Source organism: Mustela erminea, chromosome 9 (assembly GCF_009829155.1).
Source record: "Mustela erminea isolate mMusErm1 chromosome 9, mMusErm1.Pri, whole genome shotgun sequence".
Classification (NCBI taxonomy): Eukaryota; Metazoa; Chordata; class Mammalia; order Carnivora; family Mustelidae; genus Mustela; species Mustela erminea.
This window is the reverse complement of record NC_045622.1, coordinates 72,200,587-72,216,351: the sequence shown is the minus strand read 5'-3', so window position 1 is coordinate 72,216,351 and position 15,765 is coordinate 72,200,587. Positions and strand designations below refer to the sequence as shown.

At 43.8% G+C, this 15,765-nt stretch overlaps 1 protein-coding gene across 6 annotated transcripts in view; it reads left to right on the top strand.

Annotated features, from left to right (window-relative positions):
• HPS5 (HPS5 biogenesis of lysosomal organelles complex 2 subunit 2) overlaps positions 1-8,437 on the top strand; it is a 49,684-nt gene extending 41,247 nt beyond the window's left edge. For 4 of the 6 annotated variants that reach the window (XM_032356788.1, XM_032356783.1, XM_032356785.1 and 1 more), the window contains 3 exons: positions 1,069-1,175; positions 5,186-5,456; positions 7,574-8,437. In XM_032356788.1, the coding sequence (XP_032212679.1) occupies positions 1,069-1,175; positions 5,186-5,456; positions 7,574-7,649 (454 nt within the window). In that variant the 3' untranslated portion in view covers positions 7,650-8,437. Of the gene's footprint in view, positions 1-1,068; positions 1,176-5,185; positions 5,457-7,521 lie in introns of all 6 variants that reach the window. The other 2 variants (XM_032356786.1, XM_032356787.1) reach the window with 2 other exon arrangements.
• Positions 8,438-15,765: the final 7,328 nt, after the last annotated feature.

The window sequence follows — 15,765 nt, the reverse complement described above, 5'->3', positions numbered from 1 at the left end:
TAAAATTGGTGCAGGGTTCTCGAGAAGCCAGAGATCAGAATGTGCTCAGTAGTAGTGCTGCTGAAGAACTTAAGGAGGAGGTGAGACTTTGGAGGTAAAAGCCCTGAAGACTGGACAAGATTTTTATTGATAAAGGAGCCCAAGACGAGGAGGGCAGGGGCATGAGAAACTGACATCGCTTTTTGTCTGCACCACATATCAGTTCTTTATTGCCTGGCAGTGTTATCTTACGGCTCCACCTGGATTATAATCTTTTGGAGATAGGGACCTGTGTCTTCCTTTTTTCCTCATAATGCCTTAATTCAGACAGTGGTAGGTACTTGATATATATTTGTTCTATTGTAATAAGGATGAGACTAGCCAGGTGTAGTGGGTGATGAGATGATATAGGACCTTGATAGTTCGTCAGAAGAATTTAGTTATCAGTAGAGACCTTTTAGACTTTGGGGTACAAAAATGGCATGATAAAAATGGAGCTTTCTGGAGATCATTTCTGGTGTCATACATGAGAAGGGCTGGAGACAGGAGGGCCAGCTAGGAAGCTGTTGCAGTAATTCAGGTACGACTGAATTGGTGATTAGTAAGTAGGGCAGCAGAAGGAGCACATTCTGAAGGAAAATGCAGTGGGACTTAGACACAATGGGATAGCAAATGAAGGAGGGGGAAGAGTCAAGGAAAACCTCCATAGTTTGCATATTTGGGGAAGAAATCTGAAAGTTTATGAAGTGTATAAGGTTGTACATTTCATAATTGGTGCTTGGCCTGAAATGTCAGTATTTATCTCTAGCTTTTATTCTTTTTTTTTTTTTCTTTCTTAAATACTCCAGATCAGGGCTAATAGAGCTGTCTGTAATAATGGAATTATTCTACTGTGTTGTCCAATATGGTAGCTACTAGCCACTGTGGCTATTGAAAACTTGAAATATGGATTGGTCAGCTGAAGAACTGACTTTTTATTTGATTTAAATTTAAACAGCCACATGTGGCTAGCATCTACTATATTGGATAGCATAGCTCCAGATAAATTCACTGTTTTGATTCCTTTCTTCAACTTTGTTCTCTTTAAAGTTTCTGGCCTGGATATCTTTCTCTTTGTTTGGAGCTGGAGAGAAGAAGAGAGGCCTTCACCAACATTGTGTGCCTGAATGATATGAGCCTGATGGAAGGGAACAATGGTATGTAAATCCCAACTGGTTACTCTTAGTTGTAGTATTTTAGAAGTCACTGCAGACTTTTCTTTTTTTTTTTTTTTTTAAGATTTTATTTATTTATTTGACAGAGATGACAAGTAGACAGAGAGGCAGGCAGAGAGAGAGAGAGAGAGAGAGGAGGAAGCAGGCTCCCTGCTGAGCAGAGAGTCGGACATGAGGCTCGATCCCAGGACCCTGAGATCATGACCTGAGCCGAAGGCAGTGGCTTAACCCACTGAGCCACCCAGGCACCCCACTGCAGACTTTTCAATAAGAAATTCGGTAGGGGCGCCTGGGTGGCTCAGTGGGTTAAGCCGCTGCCTTCGGCTCAGGTCATGATCTCAGGGTCCTGGGATCGAGTCCCGCGACGGGCTCTCTGCTCAGCAGGGAGCCTGCTTCCTTTTCTCTCTCTCTGCCTGCCTCTCCATCTACTTGTAATTTCTCTCTGTCAAATTAATAAATAAAATCTTTAAAAAAAAAAAAAAGAAATTCGGTGAACATTTTGATGATCCCATATGCAATTCTGTAATTCTAGCTAGCCATCAAATTTGTGGATGTTTGTTTTTGTTTTGATTTTTTTGTGGGGTGTTTTTGGTTGGTTTTCTTTTTTTCTAAAGATTTTATTTATTTGAGAGAGAGAAAGTGAGCAAGAGTGAGCAGGAGTGAGGGGAGGGACAGAAGTAGAGGGAGAAGCGGGCTCCCTACTCACAGGACTCAATCGCAGGACCCTGGGACCATGACTCAAGCCAAAGGCAAACACTTAACTGACTGAGCCACCAAAGCATCCCATTTGTTCTTTTTCATTGATTTTGTTTGTTTTTATCTATATCACTTAGTGTATCACAAAATCAGAATTAGGAATAAACTATAGGCATCCTTTTTATTAATGAGTGTCTGCTTTGTGTTAGGCACTATACTAGGTCTTTTTTCATTGCTGGTTAAGTGAGATAACAAGCTGTTGGAATAGTTCCTGTTATTTCTGTTTTACAGAAGTTATAACTGAGACCTAGAGGAAGGACAGTTAGTTTCCCCAGAGCCATACCACTGGTGGAGCAGGTGTTCAGACCCAGGTCTAATTATCTCTAAAGTTTGTGTTTAGATTCTTTTCTCAGAACCGTATTGCCTTTTCCACAGTCAAATGTTAGATCATCAGAATGAACTTAGAGTGGCAGTCAGCTTTTCTTAAGCCTTCATAGGTATTTAGATAGTTTAAAAAAAATTTTTTTTTAAGATTTTATTTATTTATTTGACAGAGAGAGATCACAAGTAGGCAAGAGGCAGACAGAGAGAGAGGAAGGGAAGCAGGCTCCCTGCTGAGCAGAGAACCCGATGTGGGACTCGATCCCAGGACCCTGAGATCATGACCTGAGCCGAAGGCAGCGGCTTAACCCACTGAGCCACCCAGGCGCCCAATTTAAAAAACTTTTTTAAATTTTCATCAATCCAGCCTAGATACAATGGCAATCTGAAGGCCAGGCTTAGACGTTGGTATCTGAGGCTTGAGGGTCTGTCGTGGGTGTTCTGTAGTGTTGCTTTATTTGCCTCCGTTCAAAGACGCCAACTGTGTGACATCAGAGTCCTTCATTCAGCAGTGTGACCTATATCCTGGTTCAGCCCTGTTGGTGTGGGAGAGGGAAAGTTCCAACCGGGCAGAGAAGCCAGTGACTGGCAAGTGTTAGCTTCAGTTGTCCCAACTGTCACAACAATTACTGAGATCATCTCTGTTTCAGAAATGAAGAGGAGGGCCGGGTGCAGGACTAGAGCTGTAGACATGGATACACTCCTGAAAAATAACCAAAACAGTTATGATAGGCGTGGTTTATATTTTTCAAGTTCTATCAGGGTGTTTATTATACATAAAAACTGAAAATTCAGGGGCACCTGGGTGGCTCAGTGGGTTAAAGCCTCTGCCTTTAGCTCGGGTCATGATCCCAGGGTTTTGGGATCGAGCCCTACATTGGGCTCTCTGTCAGCAGGGAGACTGCTTCCTCCTCTCTCTCTGCCTGCCTCTCTATCTACTTGTGATCTCTGTCTGTCAAATAAATAAAATATTTAAAAAAAAAAAACCCTAAAAATTCAGGAAGCATAAAGAAGATAAATATCACTTAAAATCCTTTCTGCCCAGGGGCGCCTGGGTGGCTCAGTGGGTTAAAGCCTCTGCCTTCGGCTCAGGTCATGATCCCGGGGTCCTGGGATTGAGCCCCGCATCGGGTTCTCTGCTCAGCAGGGAGCCTGCTTCCCTTCCTCTCTCTCTGTCTGCCTCTTGCCTACTTGTGATCTCTCTCTGTCAAATAAATAAATAAAATCTTAAAAAAATAAAAAATAAAACTACTGGAACTTTATCAAAACAAAAAGCTAAAAAAAAAAAAAAAAAAAAAAATCCTTCCTGCCCAGATAAAAGGACTCTGAATATTTTGTTAAAGTAATAATAGCAGCTGTTCTTACCCTTGGTGTAATAAATGGGGGTCTTTTCTTGACAATTCTGTTTCCCTGTAACTCATATTAATCACGCTTCAAGGCATGTTGGTTTTACTGCCAGATGTAGGTCTCCTGTCTGTGTACCTCCTTTGGCTCTACCACCAGCTCTCTGGTCCTAGCTACTTGCCCAGATGGCTGCGGTAACCTCAGAGTTAGTCATCTGGTTTCTGTTCTCTCCCACATTTAATCCATTTTCCCTATAGCAGCCAGAAGCATTCTTTTTTTTTTTTTTTTAAGATTTTATTTATTTATTTGACAGAGATCACAAGTAGGCAGAGAGGCAGGCAGAGAAAGAGAGAGAGGAGGAAGCCGGCTCCCTGATAAGCAGAGAGTCTGATGCAGGGCTTCATCCCAGCACCCTGGGATCATGACCCGAGCTGAAGGCAGAGGCCCCATTCCACTGAGCCACCCAGGTGCTCCTAGAAGCGTTCTTTTACAAAAATTGGATGATGTGGCTCTCCTTGAAGCCCCTTATGTAGAATAAAATTCAGGCCTTTGTGCACTGTAGGCCTTTCTTTGAGTTCCTTGAATTCAAGTTCTGTCCTGTGACAAGTTGCCTTGCATGTTTCTTTGTCAGAAAAGCAGGCTCCCTCATCTTCCGGTCCTGATGCCCTGCGACCTCAAGCTGTCCATATGTGAGCTGCAAGCATGTGCTCTCTAAGCTTGCCAGGTCTTTCAGCTATCTGCTTACCTGTCCCATCCTCATGGAGCCCTTCTCAGATCCTTCCCCAAATCTGTCATTCTCTCTAATGGTTTCCTGATCTTTTTTCTTTTTTCTTTCTTTCTTTCTTTCTTTCTTTCTTTTTTTTTTTTTTAAAGATTTTATTTATTTGACAGAGATAACAAGTAGGCAGAGAGGCAGGCAGAGAGAAGTGGGACGCAGGCTCTCTGCTAAGCAGAGAACCCGATGTGGGGCTCGATCCCAGGACCCTGAGATCATGACCTGAGCCGAAGGCAGAGGCCTAACCCACTGAGCCACCCACGTGCCCCTTTTCTCTTTGTAAAGTAAAGATTTCATTTATTTATCTGAGAGAGAGTGCACGCAGGAGAAGCAGGCTTCCCCTGAGCAGGGAGCCCAATGTGGGACTCGATCCCAGGACTCAGGGATCATGACCTGAGCCAAAGGCAGATGCTTAACGAGTGAGCCATACAGGCACCGTGGTTCTCTGGTCTTTATCACACTTGGCCCAGTTTATAAGTACAGATTTATTTCTGTGTTTATCTGGGTTCTACCCCCTTTACTGGACTGTGAGCTCCACAGGAGTTCAGTGCTCATCATGTCTGGCTGGTCCCGCACAGCACCTTGGGTGCCTAGCCTAGGCTATACCTGGGAAATTCCTGAGTGAGTGGGTGAATGAAGAATTTTGGAGCTTATTTTGTGACTTCTCCTTATCGTACATTACTCAACAAATGTTCAGAAAGCAACTTTGTGTTAGGATGGTTTTGACCATCTCCTGTACGCAGGCAGAGTGCTAAGAGCCATTAGAGCCAACATTTGTGTGTTTCTATGTGTGTAGGTTGGATCCCAGAGACTGTGGAGGAATGGAAGCTTCTCCTACATCTCGTACAGAACAAGAGCACAAAACCAAGCCCCCAGAAGTTACCAAATGGGAACTTCAATGATGGACCTTCCCCCATCAACATGGAGAATGTGGCACTCCTGTTAGCTAAGGCCATGGGCCCAGATCGGGCCTGGACCCTCCTACAGGAATGTGGTTTAACGGTGGAGCTGTCAGAGAGGTTTACCAGAACCTGTGATATCCTAAGGATTGCTGAGAAAAGGCAGAGGTAATAACTTGTCACGCCTTGTCACGCCCTTTCCACAGGTATTTGGGGAATGTGGAAGCTCACAGAAGGGGGTGGGGCTCTAGAGATGACTCAGCCCCAGCCTTTCCCTAGTAGCTGAGGGGGCTGAGACTTCTCTGCTGCTGAAGGACGAGCCTAAGGTAATGCTGTGTTTCATAGTCATGACCGAGACCCTTGTGGACCAGTGTGAATACCCAGGGCTGACATGTACTAGTTTGCAAAGACAGCACCAAATGTCACATTGTCTCAGGGCTTTTTTTGTTTTTGTTTTCATCGTGGTGGTAAAATACAGATAACGTAAAATTTACCATCTTAACCATTTTTAAAGTGTCTGATTCAGTAGTGTTAAGTATATCCATATCATCTTACAAAACTTAGACTTTACCTATTAAACAACTCCTCATAAACCGCCTCTGTGCAGCTTCTGGCAACCACCAGTCTGCTTTTGTCTCTGTGATTTTGACTTATCCAAGGGAGGTATTCCCCAAGACCACCAGTGAATACCTAAAACCATGGATATATCGAACCTCTATATGTACTGGGTTGTTTCCTATATAGGCATACCTGTGATAAAGTTTAATTTTTAAGTTAGTGAGAGATTAATAATAACTGATAAAATGAACAGTTTTAACAGCTTACCAGAACAAAGGCTATATATATGAATGTGGTCTTTCTCTCTCTCTCTCTCTCTCCCCCTCTCCATTTCTTGCTCTCTCTCTTTGTCTCTCAAAATATCTTATTGTACCGTACTCACCCCTCTTCCTGTGATAATGGGAGTTGATAAAATGCCCACTTGATGAGATGGACTGAGGGGAGTGACTTAGGCATCGTGACGTAGTATTCGGCTACTCTTGGGACGCCTGAGTGGCTCAGTTGGTTAGGCAGCTGCCTTCGGCTCAGGTCATGATCCCAGGGTCCTGGGATCGAGTCCCACATCGGGCTCCTTGCTCGGCAGGGAGCCTGCTTCTCCCTCTGCCTCTGCCTGCCTCTTTGTCTGTCTGTGCTCGCTCGCGCTCTCTCCCTCTGTCTCTGACAAATAAATAAATAAATAAAATCTTAAAAAAAAAAAAAAAAAGTATTCGGCTACTCTTGACCTTCTGATGGGATATCAGAAGGAGGATTGTTTGCTTCTGGACCATGGTTGACTGTGGGTATCTGAAACCATAGAAAACAAAACTGTGGGTAAGGGAGGAGGACTACTATATTATAAGTATCTTATATCAGTGAATTCATATGGTGCTTGCCTTTTTAATGACTGGCTTATTTCACTTACCATAGTGTTTTTAAGGTTCGTTGATATTAGAGCATGTGCCAGGATTTCCTTCCTTTTTAGGGTTGAATAGTAAGTAGTCCATTGTGTGGATGTACCGCATTTTGTGGATCCATTCAACGTGGGATGCTTCCCCTTATGGCTCTTATGAGTAAAGCTGCTGTGAACACAGACGTACAAATGTCTCTTTGAGACCCTGCTTCCAATTCTTTTGGATGTGTACCCAGAAGTGGAATTGCTAGATTATATGGAATTCTATTTTTAATTTTTTGAGGAACTGTTTTCCATAGGGGTTACCATTTTACATCCCCACCAGTAGTGCAGAAGGGTTCCATTTTCTCCATATTCTCAGTAACACTAGCTACTTCTTTTTGACAGTACCCATCCTAATGGGGGTGAGGTGAGAGGATTCTGTGGCTTTTATTTGCATTTCCCTAATGATTAATGGTGCTGTGCATCTTTTCATACACTTGTTGGCTGTTTGTATATTATCTTTGGAGACCTCTGTTCATGTCCTTTTTCCTATTTTTTAATCGTATTGTTTTTCTTTTTTGAATTTTTTGTATATTCTGGATATTAACCCTTTACCAGATACATGATATACAGATAATTTCTCCTATAGGACAGAATGCCTTTTCACTCTGTTGATCATGTCTTTTGATGCACAGATCAGTCAACTTTTTGAATCCTTTAATTTTCTGTGTGTTTAAAAAAGTGTCTTGTAAAGAAAGGACAACAAAAACTAAATGTGCTTGTTTCTTTTCTCTGGGATTTCAGAGCCTTGATACAAAGCATGCTTGAAAAATGTGATCGGTTTCTCTGGTCTCAGCAGGCCTAGTGGAAGAAGATTGAGCACATGTCACAACGTTGTGAGAAAAACTGAATCATGCTCCCAAACGTCCTGAGTGCGTTTGCTGTTGAAGGAAAGGTACTGCCTGAAAACCCCGCCCCCTTCCGGGGTGTACTTTTGTCAGTGTCCCTCACTTCTGCATTTGTGGCTCCATCTGTGCCTTCAGTGTTTCTCAACCAGGATTGAACTTTGAAAGGAATCAGTCCTTGTCTGGTGAAATGAAGTGCCCTGGAATCAGAATATGAAAGTTCCCAGCCATGCCGGCCTTATTCTGAACGACAGTATTACCTTCTCCTTGCTGGTGGATTGGGATAATTAGTTTCCTGTTGTGACTGTCATGGAGGGAGCAGAAGTTTCTCCTCCCAGTTCCATGAAGACGGATAAAGTAACTGGCAGGAGTTGAATTCTTTTTACATCTAGGCTGGAATAGTTGAGAAATTACTGAAATAAGACTTGGCAGAATGGAATTAGCACATCAAAGAAGTGAAACATTGAGCATTCAAGTTAGATATTTACATTAAATGACCCCATATTTAAATTGAGCTAATTTAAAATATATTTTTCCTAGTATTTGATGTTTTCTAATCTGAACCTATATACAAATGACTAATTTATTACTGGAAATGTTTTATCTCTAATCTTTACTAAACGGTGGCCCAAAGGAATCATGCACTTTTAAAAATTATTTTTTAAAAGCCATAATAAAGGAAAGCGAAGTACTAACAAAGACGGTAGTAGGCGCTTGTGTCATTTAAGCCATGTACTAGAATGCCTTCCTCAGGCTCCTGTACCTTTGTAGCACATTAACGTTAATAATAAATGTAAAATCTGTTTTTATTTGAATAGATACAAGGTTTATTATAAGCAATTTGCAGGAAGGTGTGGGTAACCTCAATGTGGAGTAAGAAAAGTTGGATATGTAATGATTCAGTCATAACACTGAGAGCTACAGACAGAAATGGCTGTCAGACTTCATTTGATATTCGGATACTATGTAACCAGATGGGTTGAAGAGATTATCAGGGAAAGGAGGCTCACACAGTTTCATAGAGTTTTGGGAAGCATAAAAAACCTAACGATTCTGCTCAAAAGTGGGAGTAGGGTGGGTGGGTGGGTGGGTGTGTTTGTGTGTGGTTTCCTCTTACCAAGCAATTCTCTGACACCAGTTGGGTGGCTACAGTTCAACCCATTTCTGACACTACTGACCCAGAGGTAGCATCAGATCCCACAGGTAAAGGGCTCAGTCCTAAGAGTGCCCTCCATTTTATTTTGTTAAATGTAAATTCAGTTCATTAACATGTAATGTGTTAGTCAGAGGTAGAGATCAGTGACTCATTAGTCTTATGAACACCCAATACTCATTACATCATGTGACCCCCTTAATGTCCATCACCCAGTCACCCCATCCCCCTACCTCCCCACCCCCGCCCTCCGCTTTGCCCACTAATTACATGTCCAGGTTGTTACCTGTACTTCTGACCAACTGGCTATAAATCTGAGGTCCTCATGATCCCTTCCTTGGGTTTGATAATTTGATTAAATTGCTAGAGCAGCTCCCAGAACTCAGAGAAACAGTTTGTTTACTAGATTGCCAGTTTACTATATAAGGACAACTCGGGAACAGCCAGATAGAATAGATGCATAGGGCAAAATTTGGGGAAAAGTGTGAGGAGCTTCCGTGCCCGCTCCAAGCTCCACCTTCTCTGAATATGACATGGTCATCAGTCCAGAAATTCTCTGAGTCAAGTTCTTGGGGTTTTTTATGCCTTCGTTACAAGGGTGTGGTTGATTAAATCACTGGTTACTGGCCATCGAACTCAATGTCCAGTCCCTCTCTCCCTCCTGAGGTCGGGGTGTGGCAGTGGTTTAGAGGATGGGATTGAAGGTTCCAGTTCTCTAAATCACATGCTTCGCTCTACTGGCAACCAGCCCCCATCCTTAGGAGCAGTCCAAATGTCACCTCATTAGTACTACAAGACACCTCTGTGGCGCTCATCTTTTAGGAAATTCCAAGGGTTTTTAGGAGCTGTATGCCAGAAGTGGGAGGAAGGCCAAGTACATATTTCTGTCGGTCACAATATCTTACCTTCCCACTAGAATCAGCTGGGTTTTGTCCGTATTGGATTATGTCAAATGTTCGTCTGTACTGAGGTAAAGGGCAAGATGCCTCCCTTCACTGGCCATCGGCTTCTGTTGTCACATGATGACTGTCCAAAAGAGGACCCAGAAGAAATCTCAGAAGGAGATGGCTTGAACTGGCCTGATGGTGCAATCATTTCCTGACAGATTGCTCTAAGGGATCATACAGCAGTCCTCATTTGCCAAGAGGGTACAGAGAAATTTCTGGCATTAAAAAAATAATAATAATAAATAATTTTTTTTTTAAATCACATCCTCGAATTTATTTTCCAAAGTAAACCAAACAACAGCAAAAAAGCCCCTTCAGTTAAGCAATAAAGTTTCAACAGTCAAGTGGATATTAGGCAGTATTTCCCAATACAACTTGTATCTTTCACTGGCCTAAAAATTCTAGAGAGTGACGCAGGGTGGCCTCACTTTCAACAGGGCTACAAGGTAGCGTAGTGGCTAAGAGCTTGGGTGCGGAGGCGGGCTGTCTAGCTTTGAATGTTGTTCTGTCTCCTAAATGACCTTGGAGAAGTTACTTTGTCAGTGTCAGTTTTCTCATCTATACAATGGGGACAGCAGTAGCACTCAGGATGGTTTGAGAAGTGACGGAAGTCCTGAATGTGATGAAAGTGAAGCATGGAGCAGGTGCTCAGCGCAGAGAGTGCAGGGAGAGCCATCTCTCTGGACACATGAGACTGAAGTGCAGGGCAGTAGAGCTTGTGACAGTGCGCGGGGAACACTTGTTAGCTGTGGTGTGCAAGGGCTGGAATATCCTTGTGCCCAGTAGTGATCAGACACGAGTAAGCTGGTTTGTATGACTCCGAGAGAGCGGGAGGACCAAAGTTGAAGTTAAGAATGTCCTTGCAGGGGCGCCTGGGTGGCTCAGCGGGTTAGGCCGCTGCCTTTGGCTCGGGTCATGAACTCGGAGTCCTGGGATCCAGCCCCACATCGGGCTCTCTGCTCAGCAGGGAGCCTGCTTCCTCCTCTCTCTCTGCCTGCCTCTCTGCCTGCTTGTGATCTCAATAAATCTCTCTCAAATAAATAAAATCTTAAAAAAAAAAAAAAAAAAGAATGTCCTTGCATGTGTTAAATTTGTCCCTGTCCTGCCCAAGGCTCGGAACCTTGTGGCTGTCCTTGCCTCTCCCCCTCCTCAACTCTCACGCGCCATCCCTAGGGAAATGCTCTCCCTTCTGTGTTGGTGGTGTTTTTCCATCGGTCAGTTTTTTCCCCCACTTGCTGTTGCCGCTGGTCCATGTTCACATTCCTTCTTGCCTGCCTGGACAGTCAGAGCAGGTTTAATGACCTTTCTTTCTTCACTTCCAAACTCTACCTTCCCCTCCGCTACCACTCAGTGTCAGCTCCTTAAAATAGAAGCACCTAGGTATCCCCCAAGTCAGGTGACTCACAAACTTGCTACACATTGGAGTCACCGCAGGAGCTAGTGGAAAATACTGATGTCGGGGATCCTGCCCCAGGCCTGGGATCTGCAGATCAAGGGTCTGATTTAATCCTCCTACTCCTACATTGTTCCTAGATTTAGCTGAAGAGTGATCTTGAATTCTCTAGAAACCCCTGACTTGGTCTCAAGGGAGGTTAATGAGAGATCCACCGCCAGATTTCTTGTCCTCTTGAGACACAGCCTTAATCGGGCCTCTTCCCCATTTGTAACTTTTGGTGGCTCCCCTCTGCTTTCCAAATAAAGCCCGAATCCTTGAGCTTGTCGTTGAGGCCCGTTGGTGACTTGTTTCCAAGTTCAGTTTCTCGGTTCCAGAGTTTATCTCTCATCCTGGGCTCTCTGCTTCTGGATACGCTCTGCATGTGAACCTCTGGTTGGGCCCCTGCTTAAATTAACCTCTGAATGACAAGTGTGGGTTACCTTACATTGTGATAAAATAAGCATAACTCAGACTTCATCATCTTAACCATTCTGTGGCTGAACAAGGGGCTGACATCTCTTCTTGTGCCCGAAACAGAAACTTCAGAGTGGGGTCAGAGCTTTTCCTACCCCTTCGTTTAGAAGGCTCTGCATTCCACTAAGCTTCTGAACAACACTGTAGAGTTGCGACACAGCTGCTGTGTGGTGTCTGGAGTTTCCAGGCAGCCCTGGCCTTCTGGATCAAATGCAGATCACAGAAGCAGCCCGGAAAAAAATCCTTCATGGTAATTCTTTCCAGAGGGCTCAGAAAAATACTGACTGGCACCACTGTGGCCTAAATACAGAGAATGTTTTCCCAGATTGTGGTTTTCCCATCTTGCCCAAGTAATACATCTTTCTAGATGGACAACTCTGAATCATAGTGAATATTCAAATTGATTTCCCTCTAGTGATGTGGGCAATATTTATACCTGTCATCAGTAGGTAAAACCTGGGTTTAGTGACTTTGTGTCAGTGTTTTGGGGTGTTTTTTTTTTTTTTTTTTAGATTTTATTTCTTTTTCAGAGAGACCGAGAGAAGAGAGAATGAGAGAGCGCGTGCGCACAAGCAGGGGGAGCACCAGAGGGAGAGGGAGAAGCAAGCTCCCAACTGAGCAAGGAGCCTGATACAGGACTCGATCCCAGGACTTGGATCATGACCTGAGCCAGAGGCAGGTGCTGACCTGATTGTGCTACCCAGGCGTCCCCAACATCTTGGAATTTTAATTGATTTCTGAATAAGGTTCTCCACATTCTTCTTTTGCTTTGGGAACCCCATATTAAGTAACTGGCTCTGGCTGCCACAGTAGATCTAAGGTGGAGTCTGAGATTATACGTTTCCAGGAGATTCCCAGGCCATGCTTCCTTGGATTGCCCTTTGGGTAGCAAGGCTCGGGCTAAAAGCTGGTAAAGCAGCAATTTGGAAGGAGCCAAGGCGCCAGCAGGTGGATTACTTGCCATGTTAAGCGGAACATAAATCTTTGCATTCCTTAAGCTACTGAATCTCTGTTACAGCAAGTTAGCTTTAGTCTAATTGAAGGAAGGGAAGTAGAACCGGTCTCACAGTCTGTTCTGTTCTCAGTTTATTTCAGCTTAAATAATTATGGAGAAAGAGCCTTCTGTGAAGTGTGCCAGGAAACTGGCCTCTGACCATGTCAGACTTAAGCTCAGGCTCTCTGGTCCCCCCTCCTCTGTGCTGGTGGGTGCCAGCTGGAATGGCCCTTATGACCTAGGGGACTGGAGAGAAGGAGGAGCCAAGGCCGTGCCGGTCAGGCTGACCAGAGTTCATCTTGATGTTTGGAGGCAGCCCCTAGCTAACAAAAACTTGCTTCTTATTGCCCTTGAAACTTACCCCCCACTGGGGACGTTGTGGCTCGTATGTTCCTCAGATCCCCTAACTGAAACGGTGATCACATCACCCTGATTCTACCCCAACTTCTAAAAAACTTCTGTTATAAGAAAACAAAAGCAAGTTGTCTTAAGCAAAATATTACATGGTGTGCTGGAGATCCAGTCTTGTTGCTAAGAATGTCACCAACACCATAGCTTTCCCAGTCTCTCAAAGAGCACTGTGCTCCAGATCCTGTCCCCCTGGGGCGGACTCTGTCTGTGTGGCACCACTAGGTTCATGGCTCCCCATTTCACAAGTCCATTAGTTTACATTTCTCTGCCCTTCCTGCTTCCCTCCCCCTCCCCTTGGCTAACCAGTGCCTTTTCCTCTCTTCTCTCTTATCTTCAACTGAACATTCCATCAGTGCCTTCCTTCCAGAGTGAATTTACTCTACATGCCTTGGAGATCCCTGTGCTTTTCCATGAGCTTTAGAAAAGCACAGGGTTATGGTATATCAGGTCTGGCTTATGCACTACCTCAGATCCTGTGGCCCCCTCGTCTTCCTGCAGCCCGTTCTCTGACAATCCCACATGGGCTTGGGTCCTTTTCCTGCAGGAGCAGTTGGGCAGCACCTTGCTTTGGGTCTGTTCCATAGGGCTTCTGTTTCCTACACTAGGGAAGCCCTCGGTACTCACATGTGCACAACCACGAAGTGCAGGAACCCTAATACTCTAGGGTTCACATTTGACCAGTAGAAATGGAAGCCAGTTGATAGGTGCTTTTCTTTTTTGAATCCTGGTGGATAGGGCTCAGGCATCTGGTACTGCATCTTCAGGATGTCCCAGTGGGATTGAGCTCCAGCTCTAAGGCTCTTACTTGTGGCCTGCCCTATAATACATCCTTCTCTTGGCCATGCTCCTCCCCTGGTCTACAACCCTGTCTCTCATGTCTGCTCCGTGGGGTTGTTTCCCAGTAAAGTACCTGAGAACCTAGGGGAGGCGGTGGGAGTGAGGAAGGCAGGAGGTGGGAGGATTCTTCTATTTGAGGCTTTATCACTTAGACTTAATCCACTATTCAAGTTAGGGGTCCATTAGGTAAGAAAAAGTAGATAGATTGTTTCTCCCCTGACATGACCCACTTCCTATCCTTCCTCCTACCCTGATGCCCTCAGTTCCCCAGAACTGAGCCCCCTGACCTATCTCCCTACCTGCACATGCAGCTCAGCCCATAGCTTGCTATAGAAAGTACTGGAGGCTCCTCCATGTCTAACCTCCAGGCAGCCCTCCAACTATAAACTGGGGTACAGGGGAGCATGGCACGTCTATATTTATCCAATAGTGAGAGATCCAGAGGGCCCAGGTCCTGTTCAGATGGTGGCCCAAATGCCAAACAGATTCCAAGCTGTTCTATTAACTGTAAGTCCCTATCAGAGAACTGGGAATTTTAATTATTATTAATTAATACTGTCCAAGGAAGTAGTGGTGTAGGTTAAGGGAGGAGCCTCAAGCCAGACTTCCTGTGTTCAAATCCTGGCTTTACCACGCATTAGCTCTGTGATCTTGAGCAGGTTACTCAGTCTCTTTGCCCCTTGGTGTCCTCATATGAAAAATAATCTGCCCCATAGAGCTGTGGCCAACTGGGACTAGAACGAGCTCAGTAAATATTAGCCATTATGACTAGTATTATTATTAAAATACTCTCCTGGCTAATCCCAGTAATCCTGGTTCTTATTTTTTAACCAAAACATAGTTAATATTTCACACTAAACATAGCAAGAGTTGTGCTTTTCTTTTTTCATATGGAGATGGTAATAATATTTTTTACAAAATTCCCTATGCATAAGATAAACAACAGATTCTTTTGTTGTCTTATCAAGATAATACTAAATAGAATTTTTTAAAAACTCCCCTGGGTAAAATGGGTATTACCTGAAATGACCGCATAGTATTCCATTTTATGGTCATATTAAATCATTCGTATTATTTGATGAATGTTCTCTTCTTCCCCCACCCCCACCCCCCGCCCCAGGCCCTAGTCTGTTATTTACATTTTTTTCCTCATACAGTTTTTTAGTTGAGATGTAATTCACATACCATAAAATTCACCCTCTCTGAGTGTTCAGTTCAGAAGTTTCTAGTATATTCACAGTATTGTGCATTCTTCACCTCCGTGTAATTCCAGAATATTTCCATCATGCCAAAAGGAAACTTCATACTCTAGCAGTCACTCCCTACTACCCCTCCTTCCAGGCCATAGCAACCACTAATCTTTCTTCTCTGGATTTGTCGTTTCTGGAAATTTCATAAAAATAAAATCATATATAACCTCTTATGTTTGGCTTCTCTTATTTAGCCTAATGTTTTCAAGGTTCATTCACGTAGCATGTATTAGTACTTCATTCCTGTTACGGCTGAATACCATTCTGTTGTATGAATATACCACATTTTGTTTAAACACTCATTATTGATAAATACTTGAGTTGCATCTATTTCTTGCATATTTTGAATAATGCTGCTACTTTGGTCATGGAAGGGACAATGCTTTTTCTTAATGGAATAGACACAATGGGTATAGATTGGTCTTCCTTGCATCCAGTGCTTCTTCCAAAGTCTGTGGACTTACTGAATGCCTTATGCACTACCATGGTACTTGTTTTATACAGTATTACTCTGGTTAAAGAACTTGTCTGCAACAAATAAAACGTGGCAGTGGGACTATGCTCCTGGAATTCACTGGTTTAACCATGTTCCCTATTATCCTGAAGTAGCTGGCTGGGTAGAGTGGTGGAATAATGTTTTGA